Source organism: Cebus imitator, unplaced genomic scaffold, assembly GCF_001604975.1.
Source record: "Cebus imitator isolate Cc_AM_T3 unplaced genomic scaffold, Cebus_imitator-1.0 Scaffold10, whole genome shotgun sequence".
NCBI lineage: Eukaryota > Metazoa > Chordata > Mammalia > Primates > Cebidae > Cebus > Cebus imitator.
The window spans coordinates 9,643,646-9,662,672 of NW_016107325.1; the positions used below are offsets into that span (position 1 = coordinate 9,643,646).

At 33.8% G+C, this 19,027-nt stretch overlaps 1 protein-coding gene across 3 annotated transcripts in view; it reads left to right on the top strand.

Moving 5' to 3' along the window:
- Window positions 1-19,027, top strand: part of LOC108317622 (sodium channel protein type 2 subunit alpha) — a 153,098-nt gene that overhangs the window by 115,521 nt on the left and 18,550 nt on the right. For all 3 annotated transcript variants that reach the window (XM_017548248.2, XM_037745754.1, XM_017548255.2), the window contains exons 18-21: window positions 10,021-10,141; window positions 12,075-12,229; window positions 15,019-15,192; window positions 18,177-18,299. In XM_017548248.2, the coding sequence (XP_017403737.1) occupies window positions 10,021-10,141; window positions 12,075-12,229; window positions 15,019-15,192; window positions 18,177-18,299 (573 nt within the window). The remainder of the gene's footprint in view (window positions 1-10,020; window positions 10,142-12,074; window positions 12,230-15,018; window positions 15,193-18,176; window positions 18,300-19,027) is intronic.

Below are 19,027 nucleotides of genomic sequence, written 5' to 3' on the forward strand. Positions count from 1 at the left end.
TAACAGTATTCTTGATATAAATTTTTTCACTATTTAAAAAAATTCCTAGATTTGTGAAAATTTTAGATTGTTAAATTTGTTCACTTTCTTCCTTGTAATTTGCCCACAACTGTCATTTTTTGTATGTACTGGAAAAATACCTGATGGGAGGGTAGTTACAATTCTCACCTTGTTATGTTCTTGGTTCTTATAAAATACTTCATAAAATAGTATTGTATTTAGTTTGCACAGACATATTTCCTCAAGGAAGATCTGTTTGGGATCTTGGTTTGATATTTATATGTAGTTTATGTTTCCTGAAGTCAGTCATTTTTTTTGAAGAGAAAATATTGATGAGGAATCACACTAAAAAACATATTCAACCCTACTGAGCTCAGTGTTCACCCTTTAAAGAAACAAAAATCCTTAATACACTATAGAATGCAAAATTCAGAATTTACCAACTCGGTAAGACCTGGTAGTACCTTAACGTATTCTTTGATTTACAAAAAATGTATGAGCACCAGAATATATTTTTCATTTTGTTTGTTATTAACCTGTAGGTCAGTAAGTACAGAATTGGAGGTAAAGAGAGGAATTTAAAACCTTAATATTCAATTGTTTAGCTATATGAAAATGAAGACAAGATTTCCAGTCATTAAAGCTTGCATTAACAAACAAAAATAACAACGAAAAACACAGATTTGTTCCTTTCTCATACGAATTATTTGGCAAGGAAGATAAAAGCTTCTATTTCTGATGTGGGGAAAGAAAGAACAATGAAATAGCAGAGTTTGGGTACTGAAAGGTAAAAGTCAAATAGCACAACATGGTCATAATTAAGAATGAGCTAAAATTATGAGGAAAATATAGTTCTAAAAAAAGAACTGGATATTTCAAACAGTATTTCTGTATTTGATAAAATTACTAAAGAATGTGCTATTTTCTATTTTTTTTTTGTTTGTAAGTTGGGTAGTATTGCTGTTAGTGATTAGGTTGAAGTAGATGTTTAATGGGAAATTCAGACAATGTTTGAATGTAGGAAGATATAAATAACAGAGACACAGCTACCAGTGTCACAAAAAATTACTGATGAGATTCAAGGGAAAAGTAATAAAACCTTCTAGCCTGGGGTAAAGAATTACTTTAATTAGTTGAACTTAAATTTTTACCAACTAGACTGCTATTTGAAAGTTGAATGATAACTTAAAATCTTGTTAACAAAATTTTGAACAAGTGTAGTTATAGTAGCTGGGTTGTGCTGGAAGGGCGAAGTGGCCCAAATTTCTTACATCGTATACTGCTATTATGGAAGCTGAAGTCGGCATTTATGAAATAGAATTGGGTCATTTGAATTTTAATGTATATTCCACTCTCATTAATTTGAAATTATGCCTAATTATGAATATTTCTCTAATAGTAAAAAAAAGGCAATTTTAATTTTCATAAATGTTTAATTTCAGGCTGTCAAATAAACTAAGAATGAGTTATAAAGTATAAAACGTTGAGATCATTGGGTAGTTTAATCTAGTTAAGTTTGAGTATATTTTGAGGAATGTTTAACTTGACATCCAGTCTTCTTAACTTTAAGATTTTATAGCCTTGGGTTTTCCAAAAGAGCATGTATTTAACCTTAGCTTAAGCCATTATGTTTGAAGTAAGAGGGAAGTCCAGTGAGGTGGGATTTAGAGTAAGGAAATCTCTTATTTCTCTTCTTACCATTAAGCTTTTTTATTTGTTTTCTAATTAAGTGAACTCTGAGTTAAATACTTTAAAATAATGTTTGTGAATTCAGTGTTTCAGAATTGGAGGAGGAGAACTGATCTGCCAAGTGAAAGTGGACAGAATTATTTCATTGCTTAAGTTGTGGAGTCCTTCCAATACCTTCCCAGCATAGAGGTTGTTACTTCAGTGTTAAAGTTATTTGGAGGGATTTTTAATTCTGGCTTTATATCAAACTTTCCATATAAAAATTTATAAATAATAAATGATGAGGAACATAGCCATGAAAGAGATTATGTGTAGGCTTTGATCTTTCAGACTTCTATCTGGTAGCTCTATACTAAAAAACTAGAGAATTAAAACAATTATTGAAGAATTTCAGACACTCCCATTTGAAATAGCATTTTAGAGTCTGCCTTCTGGTCATTTTTTTTCTGGTCATTTTTCTAACTGGTGGACAGGATTACACTGCTAAGTATCACAGAGTAGTGGAAACATGAGGCTTATTGCTAATCCTTTCTAAATTAATTTTTTAAAGAAAAAATGAGACTTTTTTGGAATGTCTAAATGATTTTTTTTTCTAGGCAGATTGAATGGACTGAAAGATTTTTTTAGGTGTTCAAACTATGTCCGCTGCTATGTCTTGCTAAATTTGTGTGATTCTTCAGTAGTTTTCTGTAGATTCTCTAGAGTAGATCATTTAAAATCATGTCATAATCACGTATGCTTTAATTTTAATGTTGTTTTGATTGTTTTAATGTAATTCCTTTTGTGACTTTGAATGATTGTTTTTTTCTTTTAGAGTTTTTAGTAATATGGAAACCATGCTTGAATGACTATTTTTCAAAGTGAAATTTAGTCGTGTGATATGGTGACCTTCACCGCTTACCATTCTTACTTCTCACAGGAGTAAAATCAAGCTGGAGCCATCAAGAATGCAGCTCTGGTGTTTTTTAACCAGCCAGAGGCTCGTGCCACCACTTTTACCCAGGTTACCCAAGCAAGTTGTACATCTATACATATAATCAGTTTCTAAATGACTTTTGACTGGCCTGCATGTTACTCAGCTACGTTCCTTGCCCATCCATTGGCAGTAAAATAAAAACATGCACAGCTGCTATTATGCTGAGTCATGTAAAGCATGGTCAGGCAAGTCTGACAACCCTAACTTTTTTTAAAAAAATGATTTAGCTGCTAATTTTCTTACATAGGTTTTAATATAAATTATATTCAATGAAAAGTAAAAGTGCATGCCTTTATGGATTATTTAATTTCCATTTAATGTTACAGAGCTTTGAACATATTAAGGGCCTAAAGGAGAAATGTAGGTGCTCTTTGAAAACTTGCAGAGACACCTTTTATCCTCTGCCTTTTAAAAATATATATATATGTAGCCCAGTTATTATACTTTCTTGACGGTTTTTAATTTAGTGTCATGTTTTTCTGAAGGGTAATTTGCAAATTAAAGCAATCCCTTATTCATGTGCAAACTTCCCAAAGGATGTTTTAATGTGATAATAATGTAAAAGAATTGGAATATCTATGCTTTGGCTGCTAGCATCATAGGTATAAATTTTATCTGCTTCATTTTGGGGAAAATGGCATTGCTTCATTTAGCAATTGACCAAAATTATTTTGCATTTAGAATATAATTCCTTTGGAGAGTCTGTTTATATATACCCTTAAAACTCCTAGACTGAAAGAAAAGGAAATAATGTCTTTTGCATATCAAATAATAATAATGATGATGATAATGAAAGACTAATAGATGGGTTGCTCATTCTAAAAATAGATTTAGAGTGCACCTTTGTTATCTTCTTGGCTCCTCTGTGCATTTTTCTCCCCTCTATTTTATTCAGACCTGCTGGAAAACTTTCTCCTGAAGAATATTATTTAAATGTATCAGGATCTACACACTCCTATATAGGAAAAGAATCAGAAACTCTTGCTCCTATGGTGTTTTTAAAGTGAAGAGCCCTCCCTATCATGTGACAGTGGCAAAAAATGTAACACCATTCTATGGGATCCATTTAGTGGACCTTCATTTTCTGATGTTGAAATCACAGTTTTATGCACAAATATGTTAACCAAATTGCCTAACTCAATTTAATTATTTTTAAGAAATGTTAATTATTTTGTCACTTAGATGCAGTTTCCTCTCCCTCTGCCAATAAAACTGTAACACAACACTGATATAAAAGTTTAGTTAGCTCTTAGAAAGAAGTAATAATCATGCCATTCCTGGAGGATTATTCTATACTTTGGAACAAAATATTCAGTCACTGGCTTTCCAGATGTAGGAACCATAATGCCTTATGTATTGGAGGAATGGTATATAAAATGGGAACCGAGATGCATCATGGTTTACACTTAAACACAGATGTACATATACAAAGGGACTACAGATAGTTATGTTTTCCTATTATGTATTAATTCTTCAGAAAAGGGTGAGATTTAGTCACTTTTGGATAATAGCTTGTTTCTTGGAAAGAGGTAAGATGAGTTTCCTTATTCTCTGAATATCCCATTTGCCAATTTCCTGTTTGAAAAGATATTTGAGGTATATTATCTATCAATTTATCTAGGGGATTTAGCTGGAGTGAAGGTGGTAGAACAGAAGCTAAGCAGGAGCTGGTTTATTAATTTTCAACCCTCACATTATTGCAATTTTTGGGTTACTTGAAAAAGTCTCTGATTCTCTCTCAGGAAACATTGTCCACTTCCTTAAGAAGATTCTAATTGCTAATACAGGGCCTAGGAAGGGAGACAAAAATGTGTAGGGAGGTTCGAGTAAGCAGTGGTGGAATGGATTCAACAGGCACCTGTCTATGGCTTTAACCTGGAGAATGTGTAGTCCTCAAGGGAAAGTTTTCCAGTGGGATAGTAATTAAGATGGGAAAAAATGCCCTAAATAGCTTTAATATAACAACAAAATGGGCCAAACACATGTGTCTTTGGGTCACAGGTAATCTACTGAGCAGTAGGCCATCATGACATAAGAATTCCTTTTGCCATCCCAAGAAAAATGTTTAAAATCTTACTATTTGTAGTTAAAAATTTTTTAGAATGTATCCATTATAAACACTGAAATGACTTTCAGAATAATATAGTATACTGTGAGTAATTATTTTGATTTTGCCATCTCTTTCATTGAAAATTAACACCAACAATTTCTGTCTAATGTAAATGTGTCACTTAGGCCTTAAGCCCATTCCAAAGTAAGCAAGGCCATTCCTTCCATTGTTTCAGGGTTGAGTCAGTTTATGTAAAGTAACCAGAGCTCCTTAAGTATGGGTCAGCAATAGGAACCATGTAAGAACAAATGATTTTTGCTCTTGAAAACCAAAAAAGTCAGATATGGGATATTTGATTTAGTCCATATTTGAAGTTTTCTCCTTTTGAAGTGCCAATTTTTAAATTAAATTAACATACGTCTCTTTTTCCAAATTATATACAATATCTGCAAATTATGTTTTCTTCAAAATGTATCTTAGCTTCATAATGAGAAACAAGTGTACCCATGAATAATTTAAACTTTCATTTGCTCACATTTACTTTCTGAAAGAAAGACTATTAGTTTGGAACATTGATATTTAAGAATAATGTATCATTACAGCACAAGTTGGAAGTATAGTATTTAAAAATACAAAATGAAATGTTGTATCGTGATGTTTATTAGATCATTAAACAAAATATGATTCTGCCCTGCTTAACTCATTTGATTATAATTATCCAGCACTTAAGAGAATCGCAGCAGATTTTCAGTAGGAAGACTCCTATAATATAAGGTATCCACTAAAAACATTGTTCAAGTAATATTTCCACCTGAAAGTAGAAGATTGCCAATGCTCTTCACAGCATATAAAATTGGCTCTTTCCATTTGATCTCTTTATTGTCCTGGCATTCTTATTTTGTTAAATTTTAACTAGGTAAGGCCTACACTAACAGCGTCAATTATTCCACGAGTTTCCTGATATATAAGTGCAAGTAATAAACAGTGAACCTAAATAACCAAATTATACCAAAGGGAAGTATATAGAACTTGTAAAACTGGATGTGTTTCTAACCGGGTCGTGTTTTGGTCACTTACTTATGTAGTATTTCACCATGAATGATGCCCAGATTGGAATATTTACGGGCACTCTTTATTTAGAATTCTTAAGTGCATGAATTGTAACAGTTTCACATAATGATCATCTCACAGTTCTAATTGCTGAATATGAACTACAGTTAGGTTGATCATAATGGCCTTATCTGAAGCTGAATATTTTTATATTCCTAATTTGATTAATTTTATTTTTATGGCTTTTACATATTTTAACTGCTTTAGTAAACATATTTTATAATATTATGATATTTGCCACTAAAGTAATTTTAAGAAAGTCATGTAATTGATATTATTAAGAAGGGTTTTATAAATCAGAATTTCCTGTCTATGTTTCAGGATTATAGCTTAAAGAAAACTTATTATTCACGAAATATTCCATTGTGTATTTAGCTCTATTCTATATTAAAACATATTAACAATTATGAATTAACTTGGACTAATACCAAAGTTCATGGTTTCAAAACATGGAAATCAATAATATCATAAGCACTATCTTGAACTTACAATATTTGATTACATATCTAGTTTACTAAATGTTTTAAATTGATAAATATTGGGTTTACTTTTGAATCATCAAAAAGTTTCTTTAGAGAATCATGGCAGAATGGTGTGCAGAAGATTTCTAGAGTCCAATCACTTATTCACTATAACTTTGACAAAATGATTAAACTCACATTTCCTTCTCTAAATAAATAGCAGATTGGCTGAAGTTAAGAATCAATGTGCAGCTTCAATTTTTTGTTATTTGTAAATCAAGTACCACAAGAGTAAAAGTAGTCAAGTAACACATGTGACAGATCCTGTGCTGCTCCACTTCAGAGGACAGTGGGGAAGGATGAGATTGCCTCTCCTTAAAGAGGTTCCATTCACCACTGGGACTTATACATAGAGTGAAAAGAGAGAAAACACTGTCAACATGATTTAGTAATAGTTTTCCTGACTCCACAGTTAAACTACAATTTACCTGATACCCTCTCACATTAGGTCTGAATAATTGGCAGACTGGGTTCAAGACAGTACTCCTAAGAGTTGTTTATCATTGCCTACACAATTCAGAACCTTGAAGGATTTGTGTTACTCTGCAATTAAGACAGAATATTATGCGTATTCTTTTGAATGTGAAAGTAAATATCAGATAGGAAGTGTTATAAGTAGTTAGTGGTTAGATAAAAGAGTCTTTGCACTGGTCATTCATTCATTCACCCAACAAACATTTGTGAAACACAAATATTGGTGATAGGTGTTAGCAATGCAAGGATGGCAAAAACATGATCTTTCCTCCAAAAAAGTTAAGTCTGATGAGATGTGTTTTCTAGAAAGACAAAATACTTTTAAATTGAGCTTTGGAAAAAGTAAAAACTTGACCTTTCAATAGATAAATATTTGTCTTTATGAAAAAGGCATCTATTAATTCTACATCAGAACTAAGGTAGTCCACTAAAATGAAAAGTAGCAATGTTAATTCTTCTACTTTTAATGTGATTTAAATAAGAAAATACAGGAATAGCTTTCATAATTTGAAATTCCAGAGAAAATGAATAAAAATCAATAAAAAAAAAACTCAACATGTTTCTCATTTTCAGCCAAGTACAGCAAACTCTGGTTGATACTCTCTAATTTTAACCTTGGATCAAACTATTCAGCAAATTGCTTATTTGAACAGGCTATAGAAAACAATGTATGTTAGCAATTCATTCAATACCTAATGAACAGCATTTTGGCAATTCAAAGTGTGCTCCTTATATTGAGCTATATTGGTGTATTATCCATAGGGCCTAGAACATGGCTCCTGCACCCAAATGTCTTACAAGCATGTTAAAGTACCCTGAATACATCTGTGTGAAATAATTTGACCCGTATATTATCAAGGTTCAAGATGTATGATAAGCCATGAAAAGGTTGGTGAACAGCTGAGGGTACATATGGTGAGTGGAGTGAAGATGGATGGAAGAAATTAGGATTCCAGATTTACTGGGGAGACTTTATGAAAGCAAGGAAGCATGATTGTTGCAAAATAGACAGTGAAGAAAGAAATGATGTGGTGGCATAAGTCTTCCCAAAATCACCTAAAGTATTAGCAACCCAGCTACTTGGCAGCAGGAGTGATAATTGATGTTACAGGAATCCTGTTTAAACTTATGCACATTTTGAATGAAGATTTTCTGTAATACACTCTCTGGTGACTTCTCCCAATCACTGTCAAGACTTCATTATGTTATAATGTCTTTCATTCATTTATTCACTCACCCATTCATCTTTTTAAGCAAAATTTATTAAGTACCTGTAACATACTTAGCACTGATGTAGGTTCTGATACAGTTATTCAGCAATGCCAGCCTGAGCATTTGCAGAACCTTGAATATGGATCCTCATTTTTCACTTGGGGTCATCCTCCAAATCTTACCCCGTTCTGTGTTTACAATGTGGACCTTATTCTTAAAAGGAATATTTTTCATTTCTTAATGCGGATCGTCTATACTTCCATCAGATGTGACTAAGCTTCCGTTTTTCTGATTATCTATATTATTTTCCAACATGCTGCAAGTGATAGGATCAGTATTATCAGGTCTCTAATAGCATAACAGCTTTACGTGAACTAGATATATTAAAACGAGAAGACTTTTTTTTAGTAAATTACGTATATAGAAACAGTTATACTTAGAAATAATACAACCCAAAGGATAGAAAATTAAAAAAAACATGCAATGTTTCATTTGAGAACAAATATATTCAAATTTTAATGGCAAAGATACTGAAGTTGTTTTTCTAGTAATTTGATATACCTAATAAATAAATAAATAAAAAGAAATCAACAACCTTCAAGCACCTTATAATATATAATCATTGATTTAACTTTTTTGGACAAATTAAAAAATCATCCTCAAACTAATTCAAAGCAGGCAGAAGTATCTAGTACTTATGTCTCTGTCACTGGCATTGTTAAACTACATGAGACAAAAGCATTTTTAATCTCATTTATATCATACATCACTTTTTTAAGTCATCAGCATCAATATGCTAAAGAAATATTTTATATGAGAAAATTATTTTCATAAAATAAACCATCTTTCTAGAGAAAATCCACATAATCCTTAGCCCAAATATAAATATAACATTTCCAGTACTGACTACAGCATCCATTTTATTCTAGTTTAACATATTTCAGTGTGCATTTTATCATGTGCTTACCTCATCCTTTTTATAAAGTAGCTCTTACTAGCTCAACCATTCCTAATGTTATGCATTAATGGTAATAACATTGTAACAGGTCCGAGAATGCTGTGGCCCAAACTACTCTGATTCCTGTGTGGCACTCACACCTGGCCCTGCATCATTGCTGGCTGCAGCATTTTAAGACCAGGTTAAAGACTGGGATCCTTTCATGCATGCTGATCCCAAGAATGGACCTACCTGGCTAACGTTTATTGCCTTTCAATATATAAAACAACTTTTATATTTTTCTTTTGGTGATATTTGATTCAACCTAAAGGAAAACAAAAGAACAACTAAATATTCATTTCTGCCTGTACTAACAGGGCAGGTAAGAGTGCCAGAGTAACAAGTAGTTTCCAAATGCACAATGAAACATAGGAGTGCATTGGCCAAAGAGAATGCAAAATATCAGCTCTTGCTATATAGCTAACAATGTGCTGCTCCTTTCGGAATTAGGAAATTATAGAATATATTTATTAACAATCAGTGGTATATGTTTTCATGTCAATGAAAAGTGGATAAATTTAGATTGTTGCTGTTTATGTGCATTCGATCAAATCTTTTCTGTATTTGACATGAAAATACACTTGTGCAGCTTTCATTGGTTGGGTCACAATTTTAGAATAAAACAAACTATTTGCAATCCATTTGCAAAGTAATGTACAAAAGCAAGATCACAGATGATTATATGACTCTGACAGCTTACATAAGCTTTCTGCAGGATTTTCTTTCAGAATCTCTATATGTGGACTCAAACAAAACTTATTTCCATTGTTAGCTCCATATTTTAAAGAAAAAAAAAATACTATTGTGTTGTATCTAATCTTGTGACCCCCCGACCTTTACCAAAGCGGATTGGCATTATGTTTAAGTTATTCTTAAATTACAGATCAAGAAAATGCATACAGAAGACAGGGGTGGGGGAGGCACACCTAATTAACTTTTACTTTTGGATTAAAGAAAATAATTAAATGCTTTTTGTGGAACTGATTTTCAGAAGCTAAATGCAACTAGTTCATCTGAAGGCAGTACCGTTGACATAGGAGCTCCCGCTGAGGGAGAACAGCCTGAGGCTGAACCTGAGGAATCCCTTGAACCTGAAGCCTGCTTTACAGAAGGTAAGCAAAACAATGATGTATGTGGTCTTTTGTATCATCTCATCTATCCATTTTTTCCTATTTATTTAAATGTCTGTTCATCTGTCTACCATCTATCTCTATTATCTATCTATCTATCTATCTATCTATCTATCTATCTACCTATCTTGTAATCATCTTTCCCTATCCAAGGACTGTTCATTTATTTGTTCTTTTGCATTTGCTGTTTGAAAACAAATGCAAATTTTTGAAAGGCAAAGTTTAATTTATGTAATTAGATACTTTCACGTTTATGGATCCTTTTCAACTCTAAGAAATATTACTAACTGACTTTTCTGTGGCCTTTTAAAATATCTTACAGGAGAGAAAGCCAAATCACACACATCTCTCTTTAGGTTTAAAAATTAAATAAATAAGGATGTGAGAGAAATAATTTATCATGTACTGTTTTATGATATTATAATGGGTACTAATTGATAAGTGTACGTTTAAATCTGTCCTTAAATAACAGCTCCTGTTTCAGTCAAGATCAAATATTTTTTATTATTTCTGAACAAAGATAATAAAAATGCCAAAATATACTATTGGTTATATGATATGGGGCAACATGTCACTGGAATAATTGCAAAAAGATTTTTCTAAAGAAAGCTAAAATTGTGTTATTTGAGGTATGGATCAGTTATATATTGTAATAGCAATGCTGTGTATCAAACCACTTAAAACCGTGGGTCTTAAGCTACTTTTCTAGTTTTGACTCCTATTTCCTTCTGTGCAACTCACAGGATTTCTTGTCACTACGTTTTACTTGTATCGTTGTTTCTCCATTCTTACAGCTACACTTTATACATATGGCTCTTATATATCCTCAAGATCTAGTCCCAAATTTATTTCCTCCATAAAGCTCAGAAATTAAAGTTTACCAAAAAACTCTCATAGTACTTTGTTTTATGATATTTGTTTCTTTTGGTAACTATAGAATTGTAGACAAATTGCCCCAACTTAAAATGTACATTCTTTGAGAGCAAGGCTATGTTTTACATGTTATAGTATTATAATTTGTTCTATGCAATTTTTTGACAATAGCACATACTCAGTAAGTATTCGTTGAAAAGCCTTTGATCTAGCAATCCACAATTTATACAAAGGTGTTTATTAGATTATTATTGATAATGACCAGATTTAAAGCAAACTAAGTATTCAATAGTAGTGGAATAGGGCTGGGCACAGTGGCTCATGCCTGTAATCCCTGCACTTTGGGACTCTGGGAGGCCGAGGCAGGCGGATCACTTGAGGTCAGGAGCTCAAGACCACCTGGGCCAACATGGTGAGACCCCCCATCTCTATTAAAAATATAAAAATTGGCCGGGCATAGTGGCATAAACCTGTAATCGCAGCTACTTGGGAGGTTGAGGCAGGCAATTTGCTTGAACCCAGGAGATGGAGGCTGTAGTGAGCCGAGATTATGCCATTGCACTTCAGCCCGGATGACAGAATGAGACTCTCCCTCAAAACAAAACAAAACAAAACAAAACAAAACAAAACAAAACAAAACAAAAAAACAAAACAAAACCATGAACTAATCATAACTCAAATATATAAAATGTTCATATAGAGTGGAATTACACTCATAGGATAAGGACAGGATGGGAATATCAACTTTTGGTAAGTTTATTTTCCTTTTGGTTCTTCTATTTTTTATATATATATTGTGTTTTAAAATGCAATGTAATCCATTATAGTAGTGCTGTAAACATAAAAATAAATATTTATTAAACAAATGATTAAGAAGCCATATAGATGATTTTAAGATCGCTTCTGCAAGTGGAAGCTATCTTAAAAATTAAAGTTATTTGCAATGTATTATCAGGCAATAATGTAGATGAATCTCCCACCAACACAAATATACCTAATCAAAGACTAATTTTGTTCTTTATTTTTTTCATGTGTATTTTAGACTGTGTACGGAAGTTCAAGTGTTGTCAGATAAGCATAGAAGAAGGCAAAGGGAAACTCTGGTGGAATTTGAGGAAAACATGCTATAAGATAGTGGAGCACAATTGGTTCGAAACCTTCATTGTCTTTATGATTCTGCTGAGCAGTGGGGCTCTGGTAAGTAATGCATGATCCACTCCTTCACCTTTCACCTGAAATCTTTTCCCTTTCCCTTCAATCAACTCATATTGCCCACTTTTAAATTAAGGTGTTTGTAAGAATGAGAAGAAATACATGTGATGTGTTTAGCACAGTATGAGAGGCTCAGTGAACAGCAAATTTTATTATTCTGGAGTAGCCCTCAGGTAGAACCAAATTCAGATCATTATGGTTTCTTGAAATGTTTAAATAAGGATCTTTCCAACTTTTAGTCATCGGAGGCAGTTCTTATTAAGACTGTCTATGCAGATATGATGTAAGATTATCAGTTAAGTATCAAACTAAGCACAATATTTCCCTGACCCCTTTGTGGAGGAGCTTGGGTGTGTGGGCACCGGCAGGAGTAAACTCCACTCACTCCCTGCTTCACCTCTCACAGGAGGTGGAGCGTAGGTGAGTGGGTGCAGGAACCAGTGTGAGCACTTTTGGGCACTGGCAAGAGTGAAGTCCATACCCACCCCGTGGCAGCATCTAGGGGAGGGTGCCCTCAATCCTTGAAACCCCAGAGGAAGTGTTACAGTGCCCTTGTAGCTTTGCCATCCGTGGATGGCTTAAGTGTTAACAGTTCAGTGGAGGGTCAGTGCGACAGCCTTTGTACCTACATTCGTGATGCCCAGGTTATTTGTCCGGCATCCAGGAGGAATGAGGTTTCATGAAGGACTTGAAGATGGTAAATGTGGGAGATTTTATTGCCAGTGAAAGTGGATCACAGAGGAAAGGGGAGCTGAAAGGGGGGGAACAGGAAGGTAGTCTTTCCCTGGAGTCTGGCCATCCCCAGCTAGACTCCTCCAAAGCCATGCCACCAAGCTGTCCCTCTGATGCCCAGCCCCTTTTCTCTGATGTCCAACTCAAGTCTCTGATGTCCAGCTGCTCCTCCTGTCTGCCAGTTGAGTTCTGGGGTTATATACGGTTTATAAAGGATGGGGGGCAGGGTACACCATGAGTGGTTTTGGAAAAGGCAACATTTGATTGGGAAAACAGGGATGTATCTTCTCACTTTGGGCGACAGTTCCAGGATTGAAGGTGGGGCCCTCACCAGGTACAGCCCTCTTCTGCCCAGAGTTTCTCTGCCTCCCATTTCTGTCAGAACTGCTTAAAATAAACTCCATGCTGCAGGGAACTCCTTTGTCTTCTTCACACTGATTCACTCTTCCAACCACAGTGAATGATAAGACTAACTTAATTGCTGACTAGCAGAAAAGTGATGGCTTTACAAACTTGTGTCTGATTTCATTCAAATAAATGATCAATTGGATCAAAATATTGATTAAAATGATATGGCCTGTTTTCTTAATTGGTGATACAAATGTGGTTGCATTCCTTTTACTGTTTCAATTTCATTAATCACTGGAGTGTTCAGTGAGTTGATTTCATTAGGAGAATTACTGCACTGGATGTGGAGGCCTTTAAGCCAAATTCTGTATCCTGCCATATATTCAGTTTAAAGAGGATCAGCCATGCTTTATTTTCTTTTCTTTTTTTTTTTTTTTTTTTTTTTTTTTTTTTTTTTTTTTTTTTTTTTTTTTTTTTTTTTTTTTTTTTTTTTGAGACAGCGTCTTGCTATAGCCCAGGCTGGAGTACAGTGGCATTATCTCAACTCACCTCCACCTCTTGGGTTCACCCCATTCTATCGCCTTAACCTCCCAGGTAGCTGGGGTTACAGGTGTGAGCCATCACATCTGGCTAATTTTTGTATTTTTAGTAGAGACTGGGTTTTGCCATGTTGGCCAGGCTGGTCTTGAACTCCTGGCCTCAAGAGATCTGTACACCTGGGCTCTCAAAGTGCTGGAACTACAGGTGTGAGCCACTGTGCCTTGCCAGTCATGCTTTGTAAAGCCAAGTAAAGAGAGAACTATGAAGTCTCATCGGTGACTAGTATCTTTGCTGTGGGAGCTTTTTGTTCTCAGTTACACCCAGTCATTTCTCACCAAATTGCATAAACATGCTGGCACAGTGACTGGCTCCTGAGGGGTTTACAGCTTCAGCTGTAAGCAGAGTGCAGAAACCCTTAGGTCTTTGTATGGAGCTCTGGTTACAAGCCTTGATTCCTGTTATCTAAAACAGAAAATGTTCCTTTGTCTTTAATCCAGGCTGCCAGGTTTTCCTGATAATTTTTCCAATAAGAAGATTAAGTTAGATAAGTATTATTTTCATTACAGAAGCCTCCGGAGTTCCTGCAAATGAGTTCCCCAGCCTTTCTCAAGGGCTCTGCAAAATTTTGTCAAAGGGAATTTCCAAACGTACACCCTCCTACACACATACACATACAGACACACACACACACACACACACACACACACACAGAGAGAGAGAGAGAGATGATGAGAAAGTGAGAGATGACAATCCTTTCCTTTTCCATACTTGAGGGACCTCCCTGCTTTATAACTGCATTACTAGAGGGTACATTCCATTGAGCCTGCACTGAAGGAGGCCAATCTATTCCCAGATGTTCAGCTGCCTCCTGATCTAGAGAGAAGCAGCTAGCAGTCTCTCAAAAATTTTAAGCTCTTTGGGGTTACATACACTGAGACCAAAATTTAAAAATTACTGAAACCCTTTGTTGACTGAAATGCCCAGTCAATAGTCAGTTATGATCAGATAATGATAAAGTAAAATTCAGCCACGCAAACATTAAATCTTGAAGCCTTAGGCCCCTGACAAGAGCTTGCATCATTTCCTTTTTTAGGAAGACATCAATTAGAGACTGTTTCTGATCATAAAATTTAATAGAATTTTTTGACTTACAGGCCTTTGAAGATATATACATTGAGCAGCGAAAAACCATTAAGACCATGTTAGAATATGCTGACAAGGTTTTCACTTACATATTCATCCTGGAAATGCTGCTAAAGTGGGTTGCATATGGTTTTCAAGTGTATTTTACCAATGCCTGGTGCTGGCTCGACTTCCTGATTGTTGATGTGAGTATGCTGCACTTTGCTGTTTCATTTGTTGGCATATGGGTACTAGGTCCAGCAATGGTGCCTGACCAGAGTAGGCACTCAGTAACACTGTGTCATTCCAAATGTAAACTGTGTTTCTCGTTTCACAGTGAGAGGATGCCCCAAAACATTATTTGCCAATTTAAATACACATATATTCATTGATGAAAGTCAAATGCCATCATACTATACTAATTCATTTAGTTTCAAATTAATTTTGAAATCTCAAGTTATGCCAAATAAAATATGAATTTAGAAATTTTGCTTTTTGCACTCTCACATTTCACAAAATAACTGTATTTAAATTTTTCACAGGCACCTTGGACATCTGTATCTTTGTCATCACTAGAGTCTATTAAGAAATTTAGGGTACACAGATGGATCATTAATTACAAAGAAATTTGAAAGCTCAAAAAGCAAGAGACACCGCTTGATTTATATGATAGTAGAAACAAATTGGCTATTGACCAAGTATTCAAAAGTTTTATTTAAGTACATTGGTGTTGAAATAAAATAAGATAGCATATCAAAATATAAGAGGGTTTTTAAATAATTGAATATAAGGCAAATCTACTATTAAATATAACATACAAATGTTACATGCAGAATTACATTAACAGTCTTCTGGAAATAAAGGAAGAAAATAAATAATATTTAAAACTACATGTGTCTGGACATTACAAACAATAGAAAAGTTACCAAAACTATAACAATTTTTTTTATTTGTATAATGGGATTATGCATGATACTATTTTTTCCTCTATTTTCTGTAAGTGCTTATAATAGGTTGGCAAATCTATAAAAAAGTCTGATATTTAATATGTCTATTTAAAGATAAAAGTATGAAGTCAACACCACTTGAATATAAACTCTTAAGAGAAATCTAGTTGTCCTGCACCTAATGATCATATTACCCAAAGTACTCTGATATTTACCTTTTTAGATTTAAGAAAACTGTTATGATAGTATATTAAACTGTTAAATACTTTGCTTTAAGTCAAATAAGCTTATTACTCATCTATTTCATTATGAAACATACAAATATAAATAAGTCATTGTTCTAGTCCTGCAGAAGCTTACAGTTTAAAAGTGAGGACAGATGTGTAGACAGTAAATTGATGCCTGCGTTAGAAGTTCCACCTCTTTACTTGAGGCAGGTGAAAAGGCTTCAAGAAAGAAGTGGAATGTGAGCTGGAACTTGAAAGATGAGAATACCAGCAGGCACAGCTGAGGGAGGAACACTGATTCCTTAAAACATTGGCACATGACATGCAGGGTGGGTTGCAGAAACAAGTAGATAGGGTGAGGCAAGCCTTTGTGATGGGATGATAAGATAAGAAAGATAACTTTGAGAAGAGTTTGAAGAACCTGACATGCCATCCAAAGAAATTTAGACTTAGGATTTAATAGAGGAAGCTATTGAAGAATTACATATAGGAAGTGACAAGACCCAGGCTTGTTCTTTTAGGGAGAGAAGTTAGGTGGAGGTGTGAACAATAAAAAGAGGATTATTTAGAGATCAAAACACCAATGAGGAGATTGCTGCAATGCCCTAGAAAGAGAAGGCATACATTTATCTGCTTTTTCACATTTAGCTACACAGGTCACATAAAATTGAACATTTTACAACCTCTTTTAATAACCCAGTCAATACTACCCCATTCAGAATATTTTCCTATGTCTAACTTTTATCTTTTATCCTTTAACTTATGCTCATCTCTTTTTGGTTCTGTCTTCAGAGAAGGTAAAGTACTACAGGTCCTTATGTCTTAAATACAGAAAAGCTTCACAAGTAATGATAATTCAGGAAGTATTTTTCAATTATCTGTGAAGAGGGGACTTACAAAGCCTAAGAGTTTGGATTTTAAGGGAACTGTATGAACGATGTAAGACAAAATTTTATAGCCCATTTTTTTCTGTATTCAAGAGGCTTCACTTTAAAATTGCATGTGCAAAATTATTTTGAATAAGTTGTTTTTTTTATAACAACTATGTGCTTATTTTCCTTAAAAATTATATTTTTCAAATATATATTAACATCCTCTTAAATTATTTATTTTTATTTATCTGCCTTTGAAATTCAATTGTACTTTAGAACAAAATATCTTTACTTAGCTTGTATTGTTTTAATATTTTTCTATATGTATTCAAAGGAAATTGGACACATGTATGTACCCATGACAGTTTTTCTTTTCCTTTTAAGTTAAGACTTTAAAACTTTTATCAGCTACATTAATTATCTGTATGAATAACTAAAGAAAACATTGAATTTTCTAATTTGTTATAATAAAATCTCAACTTTTTTATTCACTAATTTTGTCTGACCTAATTAATGATATTATACCCTTCATGCTGAAATTTACAAAAAGTCAGAGCTGCTTTTCAGAGGCCTAGACCTTTTTAAATGTATCCATGTTCATATTCGCCAGTGCTTTGTATAGTTTACTTGTGTGCCAAATGTTACTTTCTCTTTCGGGACTGCTCAGTATGATTAGAAATGACACAGAAATAAGTTTTACAGATATGTAGAGGGAGATCACATTTCTCTCTCCCCTTCTTTTTTTTTTTTTTACTAAATTTTTTAAAAAGACTTTTTTCCTATTAAATAAAAAAAAAAAAAAAAAAAAAAAAAAAAAAAAAAAAAAAAAAAAAAAAAAAAAAAAAAAAAAAAAAAAAAAAAAAACACACACACACACACATTATAAAAAAGGACTTCTTTTTTAATAAGCGTTCACAGACTAGGATCATTAGCCTCACCCTAGTAACCTGTAGAAATGCAAATTCTTAGGCCTCTCCTAAACTTACTAAACAGATTCTGCTATTGGTGTTTTTAACAAGACTCCTGGGTGATTTAGAAACTCATGAAAAGTTTGAGAATTACTGATTCATTACATAAAGCAAGGTTGAACTGTGTAGACATTTTTGTGTATAAATAAGAAAATTGTGTTGCTTTTTCTGTATAGGTCTCATTGGTTAGCTTAACTGCAAATGCCTTGGGTTACTCAGAACTTGGTGCCATCAAATCCCTCAGAACACTAAGAGCTCTGAGGCCACTGAGAGCCTTGTCACGGTTTGAAGGAATGAGGGTAAGACTGAATGCCTTAGAATTTGTCAAAATTATTATTGAGAGCAGACTGACACTTTGTACCATAGAAATGTCAAATTTATGGAGAATTTGTGCCTTACACATTCATACTGACATAATCAATCAAAAATAATATTTAGCAGATGCCCATAATACTTGGCACTGTTTGAGTCACTCACAGAGTATAATGCCAGAAGGACTGTTTCTAATTAGCTAGATTTTCACTTGGTGGAAAATCTCTATAGTTATGCTGCTGATTTGAATCAAGATTATTTATGTTCACTCCATTTGTAAATGTGCAGGAAATCCTACTCACTGTAGTTTAAACCTACCAAATCATTACTCATAATTTTTTCACGGCTCCATTAGGATACACTTTGAGACTTTTGATGTTTGAATCAGGCCTTTTAGTTCTTAAACACAGGCTGAGATGGCTAAAAAGTAGGTCAATTGGAAATCTAACGCTCATTTAGAAGAGTGGTACAAAAGAACAGAGGAGTTTGTGCTGACATTTGTTATTTCCTGAGGCACAAAACCTGAGACCACATACCCTCACCACCAAAAAAATGATGATGCCCTGTCTCAGTGGTTTTAGCTGGTTCAAAGGGAATTTTTAGAAAATGATACTTTTTGTGATATTTGCAAGTAGTTATTTAGATTTCATCTGCATTTTACAAACACAACAAAAGATGAATGGTGTGTGTAGATGTGTGTGCCTGTATACGCATG